The sequence below is a fragment of the Papio anubis genome, chromosome 12 (assembly GCF_008728515.1).
Source record: "Papio anubis isolate 15944 chromosome 12, Panubis1.0, whole genome shotgun sequence".
Taxonomy (NCBI): domain Eukaryota; kingdom Metazoa; phylum Chordata; class Mammalia; order Primates; family Cercopithecidae; genus Papio; species Papio anubis.
Genome location: NC_044987.1, coordinates 4,806,654 through 4,824,330, shown reverse-complemented (window position 1 = coordinate 4,824,330; position 17,677 = coordinate 4,806,654). Strand labels below are relative to the sequence as shown.

Below are 17,677 nucleotides of genomic sequence, written 5' to 3'. Positions count from 1 at the left end.
TTAATATCTCCATCCCAGACCCTCTTTCTCTGTTCCCTCTGAGTGTGTCTGACTGGATGTTTTGGATGTCTCACAAACAGATGAAACTTAGCATGTCCAGAATGGAATTCTCAATGTTTTCCAACTCACGCCCCCACCCATCTTCCCCATCTTGATGAATACCTTCCACCCAGCTGCTCAGACTTGAAACCAAAGGTGCCTTTGATTTCTCTGCTTGCTTCCATATGCCTTTAGCAAGGACTGCCGCTCCCTCAGGTGTTCTCCATCCCTACTTTTGCCACCCTGATGCATGCCAAGACCATTTCTTGCCTGGATGATCACTTGGCCTTCTGACTGGCCTCTCCTTTTCTCTGCAATCTACACAGTAGCCAGAGTGGTCTCAAATCCCAGTTACCCCAGTTGGATCATTACACATCATATACAGGCATCAAAATATCACATGTATCCCAAAAATATGTACAACTAATATGTATCAATAAAAAGAACACACAATCAGATCTTGTCATGCAGGCAATGGCTTCTCATCTCATAGTAAACCTGAAATACTTGATAATCTCCAAAGGGCTCCACAATCTCCCCAACCTGGAAAAGCAACCTCAGCCCTTGTCAGTCCCCCTGACCCACGCTTCAGTCAACAGGGCCTGCTTTCAGCTGCTCAAACATGCCCAAGTTCTTCACCACCCCAAGCATTCAGCCCTGCTGTTTCACCCTCACCCCTGCCATAACCCTCTGTAGTGCTGGCCCCATTCCATAGTTCTCAGCCTCAGGAGTGCCTCGTCAGCAAGGCCTTCCCTAACCATCACATCAAAATCGGTCCCTTCTTGTTACCTGCTCTTTCTGCACCATCTGTTTCCTTCATGGAGCTTACCCCATGAGTTATTTGCTTGTTTACATCTTTCTGTCCATTTCTGCTCTAGAATAAAGGTTCCCTGAACACAGGGAGCCAGTCTGTTTTCTAGGGTCTCAAACACAGTAAGAGTTCAATATATCAATTACTAAGTGAATTAATCATATATAATTTTATGGATTATTTTTTATATATGGAAATACTGATAAAGACACTTTATTTTGTACTGTGGAATAGACTACATAGTCTGTATTCTATAATTTAACTAACTATGCCCCTATAGTTGTACTTTTAGATGGATTATCACTTCACTATTACAAATCTTACCCTAATCTATCAATTCCAAGGTGTATTTTTAAATATTTTCACAGGTCAGACGTCAGGATGTGTTTCACACTCTAGGGCCTTCTACAGTCATGGCCACGATGGAGCTCTTGCCACCTGCCCACTGCTCCCGCACAAAGCTGGTCAAGCTCTTTGTACTGTTCTCACCTCATTCTGTTATAAGCCCACTGACACCTCCTGAGTGGACACTTGCCAAGCAATGCAAACGAAGGCCAAAAAGCTCTGTCATTTCCCTGAGAACAAACACAAGAAATCTGAAAGCCATGCAAGGCTGGCGTGCGTCCTGCCGGGCTTCTCAGGAAGGCATCAGCTGTCAGAAACTTCCTACAGACTTGATCCGAAACCTCTCCACTTCCAAGGATATGTGATTCAATTGAGGAAAAAGGCACAGATGAGTTCAGTCAAATGGGAAAGCACAGTATCAAAACTTGCAGGAAGGTGATCAGTGGCTTGAGGCAACATCCCAGGGGCAACAGCAGAACACTTATGTTTAAAATATTGCAGCTGCATCAACACTCTCGATGGCACAGAAGATGAGAGCATACAGAAAGGCTCCAACATCCACAGTGAAGTCAAACAGTGATGCAAGAAAAAGAATTCAGGCTCTGCACACAAAGCAGTTTATACCTCAACCAATTCATTTTGCTTCAGTGTGTCTTTTTATGAATGCACAAGTATGATATAATTTTTAAATTATGTCAAAATAAGTCTAAAATAGCTCCTTCTAACCATTTTTTATTTTTAAAAAGCACTATAATAGGTAGCATTTTTTTCTTAATGATGCATAAAATAATAGTGTATCCTAAAGTCACTGGTATCTTAGAGTCAGTAAAATACAGTAGAGTCTAGTACTGTCTTCTTTTTATAACTATTTCCTCGGATTAATGTTCAATGATTAGATTTACCCAGCCAGGAACACTTTTGCTATATACTTCCAGAAATGTTTTATGAAATGCAATTCTACAATTAACATTCGTATTTTTTAAACATTCACATTCATTGTACTGTATCCATTTATTTTTGCTAATTTAAACATAAATAGTAGCTCATAGTTATTTTGAGGGTTTTTTAAATTATTAACGTTGAAAATTTTTTTTGACTTTTTAAAGTTCCAGGGTATATGTGCAGGATGTGCAGGTTTGTTACACAGGTAAACATGTGCCATGGTGATCTGCTGGACTTATCAACCCATATGTAGGTATTAAGCCCAGAATGCATTTGCTATTTTTTCTGTTTTAAAACTTTTTTTTTCCTATTTGTTTCCTCCTCCAGATAAAGTCAACTCCTGACATTTGTTCATTTGTCCCTCTGGGGGTAGTGAGGTCTGTCAGTTTTCAAAGTTGAACTTTTTAATGTGTATTACAAATATTTCCCCCATTCTGTTGTTTCCTTTTTATTTGTTTTATGGTTGTTCATTAGACTGAACTATTATATTCTTATTTGTTTCTCTCCAACTTTATAGTTCTATCTACTGGTTTCAAAGAGGAAATCTCCCCTTCAGAGTTAAAAAATATTCACCTCAGTTTCTTTTCTAATCAGGAATTTATTGGGATACATGGTATGAGATACAAATCTCCTTTTACATGCTTTCTTCAGGGTTAATGGATTCTCTAGCTGACGGTTTCAAAAACAGAGGTTCTGCATACCTTTTTAACAAAACCCAGGATTCTTTCTCCCTCAAAAGACGTATCCATTTCTAATTTGTACCATATGCAGGCACTGTGCAATTCAGTGTTTGTGGACTTACATGATCATTTCATTTTTCATTTATATCAGGAAGCTAAAGAGTATTTTGATCCCCTCTTTTGGCATGTTCTTAATATAAGTTTTATTTTAAAAAAGGAATTTTCATTTAGAATCATAGCAAAATTTTGTTATGTCAAGAATTATTATTTAGATAAATTTCAATAGTTATTACTCAAAAATATATTTCTGAAATCAGAAGTCAGCACACAGGATTCTTTGAGTAAAACATTCATACACAGAAAAAAATCTTGCTCATACATCTAAACATCTTGCCCCTACATCTAAAAATCTGTTTCCCAACTATGGAGTGTGTAAATGAAGTTAACCCACATCTTTAATCACTTCGTCACAGATACAGACACGTTCCTGTCAATGGTTTGACTTACAAGTTTTTGACATTACGATGTTGCAAAAGTGAGACGCGCTCAGTAGAAATCGCCTGAGTGCCCGTACAGCCATTCTGCTTTTCACTTTCAGTATTCAATACATTATATGAGATAGTAAACACTTTATTATAAAAGAGGCACTGTGTTAGATAATTTTGCCCAACTGTAGGTTAATGCAAGTGTTCTGATTACATTTCAGGCAGTCCAGGCTGAGGTATGATATTCGTAGGTTGAGTGTATTAAGTACATTTTCAGTTTACAATATTTTCAATCACAATGGGGCTTATTGGGATCTAACTTCATCATCGGTAGAGGAGCATCTGTACCGGTCTACTCCCCAAAACAACTACCTCTTTACCCCGGACCTCATGCTCTCACATTGGCTCTGCACAATCTCCTGGTTCAAGCCATTCTCCTGCCTCAGCCTCCCAAGTAGCTGGGATTACAGGCACCCACCATCACGCTCGGCTAATTTGTGTGTTTTTAGTAGAGACGCGGTTTTGCCATGTTGACCAGGCCGGTCTTGAACTCCAGACCTGAAGTGATCCAACCGCCTCAGCCTCCCAAAGTGCTGGGATTACAGGCGTGAGCCACCATGCCCAGCCTCACAAAGGCCCTTTGATAAGCATAAAAGTCATATACTTTTCATCCTATTTGCAGGATTATGACAGTGTATACTACATGGTAGCTACTCAGTAAGTATGTGAATAAGCAGGAAATGCCTTTTTTTTGTTGTTTTTTGAGAGGGAGTCTCGCTCTGTCACCCAGGCTAGAGTGCAGTGGCCGGATCTCCGCTCACTGCAAGCTCCGCCTCCCGGGTTCACGCCATTCTCCTGCCTCAGCCTCCCGAGCAGCTGGGACTACAGGCGCCCGCCACCACGCCCGGCTCATTTTTTGTGTTTTTAGTAGAGACGGGGTTTCACCGTGTTAGCCAGGATAGTCTCGATCTCCTGACCTCGTGATCTACCCGTCTCGGCCTCCCAAAGTGCTGGGATGACAGGCTTGAGCCACCGTGCCCGGCCGACTTTTTTTTTTTTTTTTTTTAAAAAAACAAACCCACTTTAGGGAAATAAACTTGCAAAAAGCCCTAAACAATCACTCTTGCTAGCAAATAGCAGCACGGGTCTGGCAGCGCTGTACCTTCAGTTCCTGCTTGGGCTCCACATTTTTTATGGTTGTATAATACACATGGTGGCCATACTGGTAAGCCACCAGGTTCTGTTCCAGGTGATTCTGGGCTGGCCGCACAAACATCATCCAGTTACAAAGCGTCTCATCCGACAACTCAAACCATAGGTCCTCATGTAAATCCCTGTCTTTTCTGTCCCCTTTATCTAGAGAAACCTGTACGAAAAAAAGCCACACAAAAAACAAAACAAAACCTTCAATATGAGACACATTTTACAATGTCACAATACACAAAGTATTGCTCCTAAAAGTAACCATACATCCTGGCTCTTCCCTTTGTATCTGCAAAAATCCTAGACCTATGACTGGCCAAATGTTAAAGGGAAAAGATACTTTCTGCAGCCTCAACTGTAGGAAAATTACCGGGCAAAATCTAAAAGTTAATCTAATTGCGTAGCTTTAGCTAATATTTCACAAAACATGACCAAAAATGCTATAAATATGCCAGAAAATGCAAGCAAAATACTCTCTAGTTCATTACAATTTGCCTCCTTTTGGGGTTTCATTGCATTCATTTATAATAGGCAGCCCAGGGATAGGCATTTCTCTTTACAAAGTAATATTCTTGCTTGGAGGTTTTGAGAACACAAAGAAAACCTCCCCGCGACAGCAGATGACTTGTCAAAAAACGCATCCCAAATATTCACCCCTTCCCACTGCCCTTTCCTCGTTCTCTGGAGCGGTTACACGAAGCAAGGAGCAGAGAGGGCTGGACAGAAACACAAGGGTCAGCTGCAAAGAGATGACTATAAACATACTTCACCATACAGGGAGCTATTCTTTAACCAGAGTCTACAGGTCAGACCTGTTTCAAAACTGGAAAGTGGTTTTCTTGCAAACATTACTGGCACACAGCAGATTACATTAAGCCTACATAATTCTCTTTGCATTCCAGTCAAAATTATTTTAAATACAGCAAGCAAGCCCCTGTTATGGGCTGAACTGTGTCTTCCTCAAAATCCACGTTGAAGCCCTAACACCCAGTACCTCAGGCTGTGACTGCATTTGGGGACAGGACTTTTAAAAGGGTACTTAAGTTAAAATGAGGTCATTAGGGTGGGCCTTAATCCAAACAGGACTGGTCCTTATAAGAAGGGAAGATGGGCCAGGAGAGGTGGCTCAGGCCTGTAATCCTAGCACTTTGAGAGCCCAAGGCAGGAGGATCACTTGAGCTCAGGAGTTCAAGACCAACCTGGGCAACATGGCGAGACCCTGTCTCCATAAAAAATACAAAAATTAGCCAGGCGCGGTGGCTCATGCCTGTAATCCCAGCACTTTGGGAGGCTGAGGTGGGTGGATCATGAGGTCGAGAGATCGAGACCATCCTGGCCAACATGGTGAAACCCCGTCTCTACTAAAAGTACCACAATTAGCTAGGCTTGGTGGCAGGCACCTGTAGTCCCAGCTACTTGGGAGGCTGAGGCAGGAGAATCACTTGAATCCAGGTGGCAGAAGTTGCAGTGAGCCAAGATCGTGCCACTGCACTTCAGCCTGGTGACAGAGCGAGACTCCATCTCAAAAAATAAATAAAATAAAATACAAACATTATAAATAAATTAGAAGGGGCAATTAGGACGTGGATACACATACAAGCACCGAGGAAAGACTCTGTGAGGACATAGTGACAAGGTGGCTTTCTGCAAGCCAAGGAGAGAGGCCTCAGAGGAAACCAACCTCAAACTTCCAGCTTCCAGAACAGTGAGAAAATAAATGTCTGTCGTTTGAGCCTCCCAGTCTGTGGTATTTTACTATGGCAACCCTAGAAAACTACTGTAGCCCCTCAGAATAACTCATCTAATGCTTTCAGGGACTAAAATTGTAATCTCCATCTCATTAGTGAGTTTCCATTTAACCAAATTAAGATAGAAAGAAGAATACTAGCAAACAACCGCTAAGGAACAGGAATAAGAGACTCAGCAGACAACGCAGTGCTCCTTGAAACACGGCTGAAGAACAGGAGTGAGGTGTGATAAAGCATAAATTACCTTGAGGTGAATATAACAGTCTTTCAGCTCCGAGCCCCTGACGAGAGGCCCCTCCACGGGGCCGAACTGGGTGCGCTTGGGGATGCGCCGCTTGGAGAACACGCCGCCCAGAAACCTGTCTATGTAGAGCACCAGGGGGAGGCTCGCCCTCGCACGGGTGAGCACCGGCCGGTTGGGGATCGGGTGCAAGGGGCCATGCTTTGGGCACACTGAAGAATGCGCGTTATTGCACTCTTCACACCCTGCAAAAGAGAGAGAGTCTTGAAGAAAAGTCCAATTCCTCAGTATAACTTGATGTGAGGTAAAAAATTCTGACCTGAAAAATCCCCATCTGCGTTTTCAAGCCAAAATGCAATGAACTCCTAATGGTGCTACCCGTTCAATGGTAATTCACTCTCTCTGGTAGACCAGCAGTCCCAGCTACACCTGTAGTCCCAGCTACTCGGGAGACTGAGGCAGGAGAATCGCTTGAATCGGGGTGGCAGAGGTTGCAGTGTGCCGAGATTACAGGAAAAATCCTCTAATTCTCCTCTAATATCAGACAGAATTTGCTTATGCCTGCCACAAACAACCAGCAGGCCACGACTGACTTCTCTGCTGGAGAGTCCTTTGAATAGTGGCCACTACATTTACAAATCACATTTACAAATCAATTACAACAAGAGTAAAAAGAGCTTATCAGGCTAAATGTTGCACTATCTGATGAGACAAAAGAGGTGAATTTTATCGTATGCCAATAATCTCAATAAAACTTCCGCTGCCGAGGGGCTAGACTGCCTGAGTTGGAGTCCTGACCCTCAAAGTGTTGGCACAGCCCTGGGAAAGTTACCCACCTCATGGTAGGGCCATGGAGGGCAGGAAGGAGGCAGTAGGCGCAGGGCACCCACGCCTGGGATAGAACGGCATTCTTAAAAGGCTAGCATGGAAGAGGCAAAGCAGCGAGGCAAACGTGTTAAAGCTGCAGCGGCTGAAGAGCGCGGGATCGGGCACATCTACCATGGTGGTTTGGTAGCTGAAGCTCTGGTGTGAGAGACCTCAGCTCGGCTGCCTGATGCCCCTTCGTCCCTATGTGACCCTGAGCGAGTTTCCCAATCTTCGGAGCTTCAGTTTACTCATCAGTAAAATCAGAAAACGAAGAAGAGTGTCCCTCAAAGGGCTGCAGTGAAGGCCAGGTGGGATGATGCAAGCAGAGAATGTGGCACAGTGGCTGCACACGGAAGAACCTGGTTCACGGGAGCTACGTTCACACACACACACACACACACACAGGCAAACACAGACACACACATACACACACAAGACAGACACAGCTTCCCTGGGGGACTCCAGTGCCCACACTTACATAAGTCGTGCGGGTCGAAGGGCCGGGGCGGGTCTGGCTCCCAGTCATCCAGATCTGTGTCCTCTCCGTCTTCTTCCTCATCTTCCTCAGTGTCCTCATCCTCATCCTCATCCTCTTCCTCTTTGGCCTCCAGTCTGCCTAGAGGGGTCTGCAGAGTTGCCAAAGGGTCGGAGCCGTCCACACTCTCGATGGAAGGCAGCACCTGGTTATGCACTGGCAATGAGGCCTGGGCAAAAGGTGAAGGCACAGAGTAAGCAGACATGGACACCTGCTTTCGGTTCGCTGGTGCCCGCTGGCAGAAACAGGGCGCAAGCGCTGGGTGGAATCTAGTCTTCGTACCAGCTCCTTCCAGGCCCTGGAAAAATGACTTCCCTCCACAGGCTGTGAGGAAGCGCTGGCTTCATTTTTGATCTGACTGCTCACAGCCTTTAACCCCCGCCCTCCCTCTGCCCCTTCGGTCCCACACCTGGGCAGGCTGCTAAGAAGGCTCAGGTGCTCCCTCCTTTGGCAGTGGGGGAGATTCAAAACTGGCAAGGCCCTGGCCACCTGCGCACTGACCCCACCCCTTAAACTCAGGAAAACCTGCTCTCTGCCTGGCTCATTCAGGCCATTTCACACTGCTTGAGGGGCCTGCCCTGTCTCCCAGAGACTTCAGATAGGTAAGCAACAGACCGTTTCGGTGTGTGCACATGTGAGGCACCATCGGTTTCCACATCTGAACTAAACCTGGGGTGGGGGGTCCCCCTTGCCTTTCCAGAGTGGTCCCACCACAGTGGAGGGGGGACATGAGTTGACCTAACCTCAACCACTTGTCTTTTAAAACTCAACACGTCGTGCAACACATGGTTAACAAAGTTCAATAGCTCACAGCCCTCCTTTCCAACAGCTCAGGCAGGCTGAGGTTTTTAAGTAAGAATAAAAGAGATGAGATGCCTGTTTGTTTCATCATGCTGAAGTCAGTCTCCTGCAAATAAGACACAGCTTGGGTCATGTATTAGGTTAATGCTCTCTTATCAAATACCCTGGCAGAAAATGGTACCTGAAAAAGTTCTCCTGCCTCCAATCTAAGTGTTACGGGATTATACACTGGCCTAGAATCCCTTTATTCAGTCTTGCTCCTCCTGACCAATTAGCACAAGGTCATACTCAAGCCATGTCCTAGTCAATAAATAAAGGAAGCTTTTAAAGATGCCACTCCCTTCATCTTCTCATATGTTGTTTTCCTCACCTAGAATACTCTTTCCTCAGCAACCTTCTAAATCCTACCACATTCCAGTTTCCCAGTGAACCGCCTCTGATGCCTCCAGCCCTCCCTGAGCCTCCTCTGCTCTGAACTCCTGCAGCCCTTGGAGCCATAGAATCCCTCTCACAACAGCACTCAGCGTCTGCTTCCACACTTCATGACCTCACCAGGCAGCCTGAATCATTCTGGAATAGTTCTATGACATTTTCTGTGGAGCCCAGATCTTCCACACTTTGGTCGGGGCCCAGGACTTTCCTCTGGAGGTCGGTAGAATAAGTGTAACCCTTCTGCCACAAGAATCAAATATCTGAAGGCCAAAAACCCCTAATTCATTCAGTCATTTCTCAAATGACCAAACTCCCAGCTCCCTGATCATCTTGTTGTCTTCATTTATTTTGCAGTGGATTCCATATTTTTATTAATACAACATCAGGGTGCATTAGTGTTTACGCTGGCCATATTGTTCTACTGCAGACCCATCTTGAACCTGCAGATAACTAAAATTCCTAAGTCCTTTTTTCCCTACATAGAGTGCTATTAAACCATTTTTCCCCTCCTCAGGACTTCAAGAGCTGATTTTTACTTAAATGGGGGATTTTGCATTTATCTCCAGTAAATTTCATTTCACTACTTTTATCTGTTCTTCCCGTCTGCCAAGATCTTTAGACTCTAGATCCAGACATCTCACACATTAACTATCCCTACAGCTTTGCATCCATTGCCAGACACCATCTATTTTGGTGATAAGTATGCGTTTTCACATGAGTCCATCTTGCCTCTCCAACTGCACCTCAGGGAAGTAGACTATGGGCTTTGGAGTCAGGCATTTAGAGTAAAATCCTTGCCCCGCCACTTAGCAAGTTACTATAGTTCTCTGAACCTCAGTTTCTTTGTCTGTAAAATGGACACAGTAATACATGCCTCAGGTTCTGTAAGCACTAAGTGAAACAATATGTATATAAGGTCAGTAGCAGAGTATACAGCATTTAGTAAGTGCTTAGTATCAATCATTGTTATCCTAAGTTCTTTAAGGACCATGATGGTATCATATACTTTCTCCTCAAATTTAAAAGATTGCTGAGCATAAAGTAGGTATTCAATGAAGATTAATTTGTTGAAATATATTTGGCCTTTTGGGAAATGACATCAATCCCTTCAGGCATCTAGAGAAAGTCTTTGTGGCTATTCACAGAAACATCCTTTTCCTGCAGTGCATCTTTTTTTTTTTTTTCCTGCAGTGCATCTTAATCGAAGAACTTATCAAACTCTAAGAAGAGGCAGGGTGTGGCTGGGCATGGTGGCTCATGCCTGTAATCCCAGCACTTTGGGAGGCCAAGGTGGGCAGATCACCTGAGGTCAGGGTTTCGAGACCAGCCTGGTCAACATGGTGAAACCCCATCTCTACTAAAAATACAAAAAAAAATTAGCTGGGCATGGTGGCGGGCACCTGTAATCCCAGCTACTCGGGAGGCTGAGGCAGGAGAATCACTTGAACCCAGGAGGCGGAAGTTGCAGTGAGCCGAGATCACGCCATTGCACTCCAGCCTGGGCAACAAGAGCGAAACTCCATCTCAAAAAAAAAAAAAAAAAAAGAGGCCAGGCGTGATGGCTCATGCCTGTAATCCCAGCACTCTGGGAGGCTGAGGCAGGAGGATTGCTTGAGCCCAGGAGTTCGAGACCAGCCTAGGCAACATGGTGAAACCCTGTCTCTACAAAAAATACAAAATTTAGCTGGGCAGTGGTGGCATGTGCCTGTGATCCCAGCGACTCAGGAGACTGACGTGGGAGAATCGTTTGAGCCCAGTAGGTTGAGGCTGCAGTGATCTGTGATGGTGCCAGTGCACTCCAGCCTGGGTGACAGAGCAAGGCCCCATCTCAAATAATAAAAAGAACTCTAAAGAAACAGTACTGAGTGTGTTTATTGAGGGCCTGACCTGCAGTGGCAGTGTAAGAGCATTGCCCAACATTTGAAACGCTCGGGCTCCAGAAAGCAGATCAAACCGGCTATCTCAAACTGCATCCGCACGCTTAACACATGCTCATTTAACTTTTGCATGACATTCCACTTCTGCGACTCAGGGTCTTTTAGAAAGTTTTACGTGGGAGGCCAAAATTCTGGAAGACGCTTCTGCCTCAGCTTCAGTAAAAACAACATAAAATGCCCTGTGAGGCTGAGGACTCCACAGGGAACTTCTAGCAGTACAGCTGCTGTAGCCACCTCCCCCTCGACCTCCTCCATAGAACCTGCGAGGAAGTGACTGTATTCCTGCTCCCTGTCTCAGAGCACAGCTTACAATATTGCCCCTTGTCCTAAGTGCTTAAGCATTATGCCAGGGTTAGTGATAAATGTTACCATACATTGAACAAACCAAAGCATATATGCACCTCTACTCCTCATAAATCCGCTCTGCAGAGCCAACCTGAAAGAATGAATTCAGCAATTCAGTTATTCTAGTGAAACCGCAATGTATTTTGCCCCAACAGATGCTGTCAGAAGGACTCTGGTTTGGCAAGGTGACTGGCTTCTTGCCACTGCTGAGAAAGCTGACATCAAGATAAAACCAACCTTCTCTTCCCCGTGCTGGACCTCTCTCCTAACAGACTGTGGCAAAAGGAAATGCTTAAACACTCCAGCATCATCTTTAAGGGCTAACGATAAAAGCAGAGTTTGGATATTTACCAGAAACATGCAAACTACTGTTGAAAAGGAATGGAAAGAGCTGGTGACTATCATTTCTAGGTAAGAACTGTATACTTCTAGACAACATAGACCTTAACATACAACAGGCATGCATTAAAAATTTAATGAATCACAAATTCAAATTCAGCTGGTGTTTACTGATGCCAGGCACGTATTTGAATTCCTTTGAGGTCAGGTGATGTTACAACCCTCCTAAGTGGCAGAGATGAAGTTTAAATTCTGACTCTGCACTGCTTTTTCCAGTACATGACAATGGCCCTAGGGAATTCAGTCCATTCAAGGAGGGCAGCAGAAGAGGTAAACATCACCCACGCTTTGAATACCTGGGCAACAAGGTAACCACACATGCTCCTGAGGTCACTGCCAGGCAGTAGGTTGGCAAGCAGTGTGTGTGTGTTTCACTTAGAGGAAGAGAGTACGAAGCAAAACCATTTTAATCTTGTGCATTTTGTCATGTACAATAATATACAGTAAAAGGAAAAAGAATGTATAAACTTATGGTATACTTTCTCCTTCCCACTTAATACCACTCTCTGTAATTATTTCTGAAAGGACATAATGCATTTCAGGATGCAATTTATCTGAGAAGTGAAACATGAAACGACTGCGCTGGACAGCAGCACACACAACAGAATGCTTCTTGATTCCTACTGAGACCAATTATCAGGGCAGCATATTTTCCTCTCAGTGTGTGGGGAGTCACACATGTTCATTTTCAAAAACAATGGGGAGACTATGCCTGGAGACCACTGATGCCTTTCTTAAGGACAAGGGAATGCGTACGTGAAAAATGCTTCAAGCACATTTTGCCCTCACTAAAAACAACTGAAAATATAACAGGAACCTTTTGCCTAAGAAGAAAACAAAAACCAAAAAAAAAACAAAAAAACAAAAAAAAAACACCATCATCTGTGTTAAACCCTCAATCTAACTTTCTATCCAGAATTTATCCAGGTCACCAGATACACCGACAACCGCTGAGGTGTTATAACCAGAAATAACAACTGTGCTGGTTGAAAGGAAACTGCAATGGAGAGAGATGCCAAGCCAATAGTTCCACTGTCTTGTAATGTCAGGGTTTGTGGAGCTGAGCACAACTTTCCTTCTGAGCACAACATGAAACAGGCAGATTGTTTCTGGAGATGGGGAAAGACGAAGAGCCCTTTGAAGTGCAAATGGCAACGAAGCCTTTCATTAAAACTATCCCTCAATAATAAAACAACACAAATCTGCCTATCAGATGGGCAAAATTTGAAAAGAATGCAGATACTCAGTGTGGCAAGAGTGTATGGAAATGGGGCACTCTTGGACAGTATTTTGTTGGTGGGAATACAAACATTTTCAGTGTCTGAAAAGCAATTTAGAAAATCAATTATCAAAATAATTTCACACAAATATCAAATAGAATAGTATAATAAACCTCATGTATCCATAACTCAGCTCAACAATGATCAATTCATGGCCAATCAACATTTTTTTTTTTTTTTTGAGATAAAATATGTCTGTCTGGAGTGCCAAGTGGCTTAATCACAGCTCACTGCAGCCTCAACCTCCAAGGCTCAAGTGCTCTTCCCACCTCAGCCTCCCGAGTAGCTGGGATTACACATACATGCCACCATGCCTGGCTAATTTTTTTTTAGTTTTTGTAGAGACAAGGGTCTTCACTATGTTGCCTAGGCTGGTCTTTAACTCCTGGGCTCAAGTGGTCCTCCTGTCTCAGGGATCCCAAAGTGCCAGTATTACAGATGTGATTCACCGTCCCTGGCCGCCAATTCACGGCCAATCTTATTTCAATTAATCTACCTACTTTCTCCCTCATTGGATTACTTAGAAGCAAAACCAAGACATTATACGTTTTCATCTGAAATAGTTGAGTACAATAAAATGACTTTTAGATTGCATATCTTATCATACCTAAAAAAATTAGTCTTTTTTTTTTTTTTTTTTTTGAGACGGAGTCTCACTCTTATCGCTCAGGCTGGAGTGCAATGGCACGATCTCGGCTCACTGTCACTGCAACCTCCGCCTCCCAGGTTCAAGCGATTCTCCTGCCTCAGCCTCCCAAGTAGCTAGGATTACAGGTACCTACCACCACACCCAACTAATTATTGTATATTTAGTTAAGATGGGGTTTCACCATGTTGGCCAGGCTGGTCTCAAACTCCTGACCTCAGGTGATCCACCTGCCTCGGCTTCCCAAAGTACTGGGATTACAGGCATGATCCACTGTACCCAGCCGTCATTTCTGCATGTGTGTGGTTTTTTTTTTTTTTTTGACGGAGTCTTGCTCTGTCGCCAGGTTGCAGTACAGTGGTGTGATCTCGGCTCACTGCAACCTCCAGCTCCCTGGTTCAAGCGATTCTCCTGCCTCAGCCTCCCAAGTAGCTGGAATTACAGGCACGTGCCACCATGTCCAGCTAATTTACATATTTTTAGTAGAGACAGGGTTTCACTATGTTGGCCAGGATGGTCTCGATCTCCTGACCTCGTGATCCACCCACCTAGGCCTCCCAAAGTGCTGGGATTACAGGCATGAGCCACTGCGCCCAGCCCCAGCTGTCATTTCTTAGTACTATCAAATATCGACTAGTGTTACGATTTCCCCAATTGCCTCATATATTTTTTTACAGTTGGCTTGTTCAAATCAGGATCCAAACAAGGTCCATATATTGCATCTGACTGATATGCCTCTGAAGTCTCCTTTAATACATAAGCTCCCCCTTCCTCTTTTCCCTTGCAATTTATTTGGAAAAGAAGCTAAACCATTTGTCCTAGAGAATCTCCCACAGACTGGGTTCTGCTGACTGCATTTGTGTGTATCTTTTCATTTGTTCCATTTTGTCTACCATGCTTGAATCTAGATATTTAATCAGATTCCAGTTTGATTTTCTGGGAAGAATGCTCCATATGTGATATGATACAATAGGAAGTACACAACACCAGGAGGCATATCATGAATGGCTGTCTCTCTGTTGGTGATATTATCACTTGGATCTATCCATTATACCATTCCTCATCAGCTTTTTCCTGATGGTTTCAGGCTACCATTGACAATCATTGCCTAGGTCCGTATGTCATTAGGGGCCGCAAAATGGTGATATTCTAAGTCAATCATCCCATCTTTATTTATTAGTAGGAATGCTTCTGTAAAGAAATTTCCCTCCTCAAGTAATTGGTTACCTGGGTACCTTCAAGGAGAAAGGCAGGATTCTTTTTCTCCATTTGCCAGTTTTTAGAATAATATGGTAAATTCTAGCATCCTCAAAAAGTGACCAATCCAATAACTCCTTTTAGTATCACTATGAACTTGTAGACCTTACGTATATTTAGGTACTTCAATCTATTGTAGATGTTATCCTTTTTTACAGGTCAATTTGACCCATTTTGGCCTCTTCAAGTTCTTGCCATAGGAAACCAGAAGTTTTTAATAGCAACCCTGCATTCTGAGAAGACAAGATGCTCCAAATTCATCAGTGCATTCCCTGCCCCAGAGCTAGTATCTGCCATTTCTCCAAAAAGCCCTAATTCCTTTTGCTGGTGAATTGTATTTAAGAGAACACATGGCAGCATTAGGGATACTCACTGCTAGTGGGTTGATCATCATATCTAAACTATTTCAATGGCCAGAACTAGAAAAACAGGATTTTTGCTTTTTTTTTGTTTTTTGTTTTCTTTTGTTTTTGAGACAGAGTCTCACTCTGTCACCCAGGCTGAAGTACAGGGGTATGACGTCAGCTCACTGCAACCTCTACCTCCTGGGTTCAAGCGATTCTCCTGCCTCAGCCTCCCGAGTAGCTGGGACTACAGGCATGAGGCACCATGCCCAGCTAATTTTTGTATTTTTAGTAGAGACGGGGTTTCGCCATATCGGCCAGGGTGGTCTCGAACTCCTGACCTCCGGTGATCCACCTGCCTCGGCTTCCCAAAGTGCTGGGATTATGGGCGTAAGCCCCCACGCCCAGCCTGTTTTTTGTTTTTTTTTTTTTTGAGACAGAGTCTTGCTCGGTCACCCAGGCTGGAGTACAGTGGTGCAATCTCAGCTCAATGCAACCTCTGCCTCCCAGGTTCAAGTGATTCTCCCAGCTCAGCCTCCAGAGTAGCTGGGATTACAGGCATGAGCCACTACACCCAGGTAATTTTTGTATTTCTTGTAGAGACAGGGTTTTGCCATGTTGCCCAGGCTGGTCTCGAACTCCTGGCCTCAAGTGATCTGCCTGCCTCAGCCTCCCAAAGTGCTGGGATTACAGGTGCCTGGTCAGAAAACATGTTTTTTGAGAGAAAACATATTACAAGTCCATATTCATATTCCAATTCAAATTTAGAATTCTGGGTTTTTATTTCATTGGTTTGGTTTTTATATTTGTATCTTTTTCCACTTTTACAAAAAGCTTGGTTCTTAACTTAAAATACAAATATCTTCTGTCTCTACCATTTCTCTTTGGGGTATTTATCCTAAGGAAATAATCTGATATGATATCCACGACAGCGTTCTTTATAGTAGCAAAATAAGAAAAAAAAGGAAATAATCTACATGTGAAATAATGAATGAAGAATATATCTAATAGTATATCCATATATATATGTGTGTGTGTGTGTGTGTGTACACATATATTCCATTGCTTGCTTGATGGAATCAATGTAGCATCCTGTTGGAATCAATAACTACAGAAATGAGGTTTGGGTCAAGAATATACCTAATTATTACAAAAAATTATTCAAATAAATAACAGTTCTCATTTAAGTTCAAAGACCCCCACTACATTGCCATTCACTGCCAGTCACGAATGAATTTAACCCCAACTTATATATAACAAAGGCTCCTAACAGTCCTCTCTATATTTCAGATGATATTAATACAACTAGTGTTCATTTTCTAAATTTTAAAACAGAAGCATACAAATCTTCTACCAAGAAATAAAAAAGCAGAAAGTGCTTCTTCTTTTTAAATTTTAATTAATTAATTAATTTTTTTTCTTTTTTTTTGAGATAGAGTCTTGCTCTGTCGCCCAGGCTGGAGTGCAGTGGCACAATCTTGGCTCACTGCAAGCTCCACCTCCCAGGTTGAAGTGATTCTTGTGCCTCAGCCTCCCAAATTAACTGGGATTACAGGTGCCTGCCACCACGCCCGGCTAAGTTTTTTGTATTTTTACTAGAGACAGGGTTTCACCATGTTGGCCAAGCTGGTCTTGAACTCCTGACCTCAAGTGATCCACCTGCCTCAGTCCCCAGAAGTGCTGGAATTACACACGTGAGCCACCATACCTGGCCAGAAAGTGCTTCTTAATGAGAATAATTTAATTATTAATCAGTCATGGCACTCAGTAATACAGACAAATTACAGTCACACTACCTGACATGAAAGTAAACCTATTTGGTTTTTGTTTGTTTATTTTTTGAGACAGGGTCTTACTCTGCCACCCAGGCTGGAGTGCAGTAGTGTAATCAAAGCTCACTGCAGCCTCAGACTTCTGGGTTTAAGGGATCCTCCCACCTTAGCCTCCCAAGTAGCTGGAACCACAGGTGTACACCACCACATCTGGCTAATTTTTAAAATTTTGCAGAGATGGGGTCTCTCTCTATTGCCCAGTCTGGTCTCAAATGATTCTCCCACCTCAGCCTCCGAAAGTGCTGGGATTACAGGCAGGAGCCTCTGTGCCCAGCTGCTCCCACACCTTCTTTATCACTTTCACATTCTTGCAAAAAATAAGGAGGAAGTCATCAAAGCCAAGTAGGATATATGAAGAATGAAGGTAATGGGAAAGAAATGTTTTAAAAGAAAACCAAGAAGAACTCAACTTTTTAGAAGCTGGCACAAGGAAAATTGGAACCACATTTATATGTAATTTAAGCAAGAATTTTTTTTTCAGTGTTTAAAAATAGAGCAAGCACAAAAG

At 43.4% G+C, this 17,677-nt stretch overlaps 1 protein-coding gene across 6 annotated transcripts in view; it reads right to left on the bottom strand.

Annotated features, from left to right (window-relative positions):
* The window catches only part of PRDM10 (PR/SET domain 10), a 101,820-nt gene that overhangs the window by 38,768 nt on the left and 45,375 nt on the right, over nt 1-17,677 (bottom strand). For all 6 annotated transcript variants that reach the window (XR_002517319.2, XM_021926756.2, XM_003910962.5 and 3 more), the window contains exons 5-7: nt 7,840-8,065; nt 6,498-6,739; nt 4,465-4,668 (exon numbers count right to left, since the gene is read on the bottom strand). Coding sequence is in view for 5 of the 6 variants with exons in the window: in XM_021926756.2 (XP_021782448.2) it covers nt 4,465-4,668; nt 6,498-6,739; nt 7,840-8,065 (672 nt within the window). In the remaining variant the exon portion in view is untranslated. The remainder of the gene's footprint in view (nt 1-4,464; nt 4,669-6,497; nt 6,740-7,839; nt 8,066-17,677) is intronic.